Consider the following 6,084-nt stretch of genomic DNA (forward strand, 5'->3'; position numbering starts at 1 on the left):
TATCATTGATATTAACACCAATATATCAATTCTAGATATATTTTTTTATTCTACTTAATGTCATTTTTCTGATTTGCTTTAAGATTTGAACTTTAAAAAAGTAATATAGGATGGGAGCACGAAACGGAATGTGAGAGATTTAAGGATTTTTGGAGAAAAAAATATATTTAATTTAGTTTTATTTGATTCAAGTGCGGTGTTGACATAAAAAATTTAGAGAATAAATTAGTAAGATTTCTTGATTATTTATCAATTTAATTAATAAGATGAATAGGTCTAATCATTCAAATATAAAAGTCATGTCAAAGAGGTGACGAAATTTTAAAACATGAACTAAAGTAATCTATTTTTCAAAAGTTCGGATCAAAACAGATACGTTTGAAAGTTTAGAAATAAAAAATTTAGAGAACAAAATAAAATTTTATTTCATTTTTAAATGTTTTTATATGTTATCTATATAATTACGTATTTAAAACCTAATATTCAAATTCTTGATATAATATATAAAAATATTATTTTCTATTTAAGATCACATAATTCAAAAACAATTTTAATTGGATCCAATAGATATGATCTCAATCAATAAATAGATTCTTACTTAGCGCTTTTGAAACCGACTAGAAAAGCATTTTTCTAAAAGAAAAAAGAAAAAGTACTTTTAGTTTTTCATATTATTATAATGACACAAATATTGTTTGAAGTTGAAGCATGCGAAGTGTTGGAAACTTAAAACGGAAACAAAAGGACCAAAATTTCCATTTCTTTGCTGATTTCCTCATCAATTTCTTCTTGGATCTTCCTTCCTTCCTTCCTTCCTTTCTCCTCCGTGAATGAGATTTGTAGGTTCAACAATGGTTCCGCATCTTCAAATCCCTTGAGCTCTTCAATTCAATTTTGCTTCCTTTAATGGAACTTGTGAAACAGTGACTGTGTGTAGTCTACACTGTGGGTTGCGCCGTTGAGGAGCTCCATTTTGGTTTACTGTAATGGCGTCGTCTCTGGATGAACACCTCCTCACCAACGCTTCAATTGGAGTCGGAACCGTTGTTGATTCCAGAGGAAAGCACCGCATTCTCGCCGAACTCAAGCGTCTTGAACAAGAACTCAGATATTTGCAGGTTTTTGTTCATCTCATTCCTTTGAATTTCCGCTTATTTGCTGTTTGTTTCCAGCATTGCTCCGATAGTTCAATCATTTGCCTTTTATTAATCTTTTTATGAAATTCTGCAACAAAAACAGTAAGGCGCGAAGAGAAATTAGGATTGTCTACTTTGCTATCTCTTTGATGCTCACTAACGGAAAGCTATGGATATTCTGTTTGTAGGTTTCGAAATTTTTAGCATAAATTGTTCAATAATTGAATAACTTATAAATGGTAAGCTACTGTGGTTCCCCTTCGATTACAAACATAAGAATCAAACTCCAAATTGGAGAAAACCCCATGGACCAGAAAACATTTCACTGTATGAAAAATTATTACGATCTCTATTCCAATTACAAAAGTGCTCTCTTAAAACTTTTATACTACTCACAACTCTTTAATTTCACTCTCAAACTAGAATACAAACGGGAATTTAATCTCAATGACAACAGCACTCTCTCCCGTGTACTTCTAATATTTAGCCAAAAGACTCAACACTCTCGACTACCAAGTATCGCAGGACCGTAATTCTTTTCTGGATCATTTGATTCTAAGTTAAGAGAAAAACCGTTGGAAATTATAATTGACTGTGTCCGTTGGAAATTATAATTGACTGTGTCTCATGAGTCACGAGAGAATATATAAGCAGACTTGAGCTCTCCAATTGGAGTGAATCAACTCAACTATGACCTTTTGTTGTCTACTATAGAGAAACTTCTAGGACAAATCAAAGGAGTCGTTGGAATTATCAATATCATTTGGAACATGGGGATGAAATATAAAGCTATTCATGTCACATTGTGTTGTAGGCAACTAATTTTCTTTTAATAGTAATGTTTGAATTTGTTATCAAATTTTAAGTTACAAAATATGGGAGTCTATTATACGAACTTTTTCTTGTTAAAGTAATGGTTGAGTTTGTTATCAAGTGTCGTGACAAAACATGTGAGTTCCTTAGACAAAGTTACTCTTGCTTCTCATAATTTCCCGTTTTCTTTCTAGTAATACTTGTTGGACTAAATAGCATACGACCATTCAGTAGGATTGTATTGTTTCATAAATGAACATGCCCTTTAGAAAATAACTAACTTAAAGAAGTGACACGACTATTCGAATGGTCATAAATACACATGCATCTTCCTCAAATTGCTTAGTAGAACCTTTTTCATAAGCATTTTCTTTGATAAAACATTTCTCCATTTGTTCAAGTTCGGTTAATTTCCACAAAGTATAGGTTGTTGGATCTTGTAGACAAGGTGCTGCTTCAATGAGAAAGTTAATATGTTCTATCTTGGAAGACTTACTCATGAAACTCAAGTACTAGAATGAGTAAAATTGTCTTAAGGCGACAAGGTGAATTTGTTGAGCTCGGATTCTATTCGGTATGCCAAGTTTTATAATTTCTAACTTCTTCGATGATATTATTCCTATAAAAGTAGGATCTATTGTCTATGGATCTAAGATGAGCTAATAGCTTCATCAGAATGGTACTCTTAAGTTTGATTCTCATATATTTACTGGGTCAGACAGAGACCGTTTGAAATCTTCTCTATGTGCCTGTATAGTCGTTGATTGTGAATACTGAAAACAGCTGCCTATTTGAGGTAGCTGCATAGGTTTTGCGTATCTGCAACTCTTGGAGCTAAGGCAATTTATTATATTTGGTGAAGCTCTAGAATTAGCTGAGGTTTTTTGTTTTTCACAGTTTAAAGTCTTCCTCCGTGCCATATATTAGACTTCAATCCCTATGTATAGAAAAATTGAATAACAAAACAAAAGGCTGGAAACCATCCTGAGTTAGTGGTAAATAAAAAACGTGTTAGAAAGAAGGCCAAGAGAAAATGAGTTTAATCCAAATGTTGCAACGTCAGATATGTAAGTAAGCTGGCTCAGACTTATAGATATTAAAAAGAAATGGACGATGTGAACAAGTTATGATTCCTTTCCTTTGCTTTGATAAATAACCTTTCAGTATTATGATGATTACTGATTAACAAATGTCCTCTTCTTTCTGTAAATTCTGTCCAGGAAGAGTTGGATGAAGTTGAGAAAATGGGAAACATCTCATCGATATGCAAAGAGTAAGTTGAGTAATCCTTCTTATTACTTTCCCCTTTCGTATCTGGTGTTGTACAATTGGATTTCCATGAGGAAAAAGAAAGAAGAAGGCAACTTTTCATCACTACATTTAAAAAAAAAAATGAATACGAGTTTTTAAATGATTTTTTTCTCATGCTCTCAGCTTGCTTCCCTGCATCGAAACCAAAACAGACCCACTTTTACCCGTGTAAGTTTTTTTTACACAATCCTCCCTCATCCACCTAAATTCTCAAATTTTCATCAGCTTAATTTGTCTACAGGCTGAATGGTGTTGTAAATCCATCATGGAATCGTTGGTTTGAAGGATCCCCAAGCTCACCAGAATGTAGCTGCTGGATTCTCTAAACAACTGACAATTGTTCCCTTTAAATTTTGGAAGGATCCCAATCTATAACAAACTAATCGACCTCTTCAAATGCCAAGGCTTGGATTTCTCAATGCCACATAACGAAGAATAGTTAGCTTCATGATAATTGATCATTACCCTTTCTTGATAGTATGACTTGTGTAATATCTTTTCACTCTGCTTGGGACAGAAATTGTTCTTGCTCCATTGAGGTTGGATTCTGGAAGTAACCCAATGGGCCAAAGACAATCCTAGCCCAGGCCCATATATATGGTTTAGGCTTGTCTTATTTGGGCCTTGATTTTGTTAACTCTGATTTGGCCCATAACTAGATTTGACAATTAACTTCTAGTAGCTTGCATAAAACATCTTGGTTGTTCTTATCTTGTTTGTTTTTGTTTTTGTTTTTTTCCCCTGAAACAAACATAATGTTTCTTTATTATCTCAGATGATATGGACACATAGGCATCACATTCAAGGATCCATGTGGGTGTCTTATTGCTTTGAGAAAAGGTACGTTTTTTAAGATTCATATTGGAATTAGGACATTAATGTCCCTCCTTTAGATGATGTTAGAATAGAAGTGAAAATCATTTTTATTTATTTATTTATGATTTTCTATTATATTGGTTAAATTACAAAGTTTAGTTTTTGGACTTTTATGTTTGTGCCTAATACTCTAATAGATTTCTGTTGTTAACTTTTTGTTTTATTTCATTATTCACATTCGACCGCTTTTCAAATAATCAAAATTTGAAAACTAAACAAATAAAAAGAAAATTTTATTTGTGTAATTTGACTAAGAATTTAGATGTCTACGTAGAAAAGTCAATAACCCTTAGAAAAGATATTAGGAAGAAACAAGAAAAAAAAAAAAAAAAAACTCTTGAATGAGGCTCTAAAAACTTATTGGACATTTGTAATAATACAGGGGAACATTTTTGTTCCCTATGTTTGTTTTAAAATGATATATTTTTCTCATCCAATTTTGAATTTTATTTTAATTTGGTTTTAATATCTATCACTAATTGATTTAAAATAATTTAAATAGATATAATTAAATTTGTTTAATGGCTACTAGAATTAATAAACAAAATTGTCATCATAATAATTGAATTAAATATAATTAAATTAGTTTCGATCACTTCTAGAATTAATAAATAAAATTGTCAAAGTTATCATTAAATATCAAAGTGAACATTATTGAGGTGAAAGTGAAAAATATTAAAATCAAAAGACAAATAAAAATGTACTAAAAGAAATCAAAAGTAAAGATATAATATTCTGACACCAAATGAAAATTAAATTCAAAATTTACGTAAAAAATAATAACATCTTGAAATCCAGAAACAAAAGAAAATTACTCTATGCAAACAAATATTTTTCCTATAATCAATTAAATACAAACTTTCAATTTACTTGTAATATGATCAACTGCCTAAAATTAGTACCTCAATTAAACTTGTATTAAATCAGTTCACATTCAAATATTTAATTTCTATTTGATCTCTGCATTTCAAAATATTACAAATTGTCCTTAAATTTTAAGTTTAGTTTCAATTTAATCTCTAAATATTCAAAACACTATAACTTTACTTTTGAGGTTAGAGTTTTTGTTTCAATTTGGTACCATGTTTTACAATCTACACTTTTTAACTAAAAAAAAAAAGTATTTCTGCTAAATCAAGTCTAATTGAAACAAAAGTTTTGGATTCCGAATTGAACTCAAATTTCAAAAGACTAAAATTACAATGATTTGAAAATTGGGAAGGGAAAAAGTAGACCAAAAACCTAATAAACCTAATAAGATGATTCAATATTCCAAAATAGAAAAGAAAAGTATATATATATATATATATATATAGTTATAGAGATATATAATGAAGGGATTATTGAAAAGAAGGTAATTGTATAAAATATAAATGGTGTGGGCTATGGGGTAGCGGTAGAGAGGAAACATTGTTTACCGTTTTAGGGTATTTATTATAAATAATACAAACAATAAGTATGGAATATCAGTGGCTGCTCATCTCTTCTCTACTACTTCACACCCCAAATATTCACTATTCATTTCTTTTTCTTTTTTATTTCTCTTTTAGGGTTAATTTATTATTTTAGTTTATTTTATTATATATAAAAATACTTTTAAGTTAAATATGAAAATTGATTTGTGATATTTATAAGTTAATATTTAAAGAAAATATATATATATATAGAGAGAGAGAGAGAGAGTTTGGATTATAGATTTAGGGGTGGCCTTAAATAGTTGCTTTTTATAGTGAGGCAGGCAGAATGGAAATGGAAATTATTTAAATATAGAGATTGAGAGATGGGATTGTAAAAGTAGTTTTTTGTGTGGGCTTTCCATGCTCAGCTCAGCTCATAGTGATTATTGCCCACAACACACTCAAATGTTTTCACCATTTTTGGAACTACAAATCTTATCATCTTCCACTTCTCTTCCTTCATTTCAAGTTTCAACAACACTCACTCACTC

At 30.4% G+C, this 6,084-nt stretch overlaps 1 protein-coding gene across 2 annotated transcripts; it reads left to right on the plus strand.

Moving 5' to 3' along the window:
- The first annotated feature begins 701 nt into the window (after positions 1 to 701).
- Positions 702 to 3,970, plus strand: LOC103491264 (guanine nucleotide-binding protein subunit gamma 2). Of its 2 annotated transcripts, XM_008451141.3 has the most exons (4): positions 705 to 1,118; positions 3,170 to 3,222; positions 3,384 to 3,428; positions 3,502 to 3,970. In XM_008451141.3, exons 1-4 carry the CDS (start codon positions 987 to 989, stop codon positions 3,584 to 3,586), a joined length of 315 nt encoding a protein of 104 aa, XP_008449363.1. In that variant the 5' UTR covers positions 705 to 986; the 3' UTR covers positions 3,587 to 3,970. The 2 variants fall into 2 exon arrangements, with proteins under 2 accessions (XP_008449364.1, XP_008449363.1); XM_008451142.3 differs by lacking the exon at positions 3,384 to 3,428 and having other exon boundaries at positions 702 to 1,118.
- The last annotated feature ends 2,114 nt before the right edge of the window (positions 3,971 to 6,084 follow it).

The sequence above is a fragment of the Cucumis melo genome, chromosome 5 (genome assembly GCF_025177605.1).
Source record: "Cucumis melo cultivar AY chromosome 5, USDA_Cmelo_AY_1.0, whole genome shotgun sequence".
NCBI lineage: Eukaryota > Viridiplantae > Streptophyta > Magnoliopsida > Cucurbitales > Cucurbitaceae > Cucumis > Cucumis melo.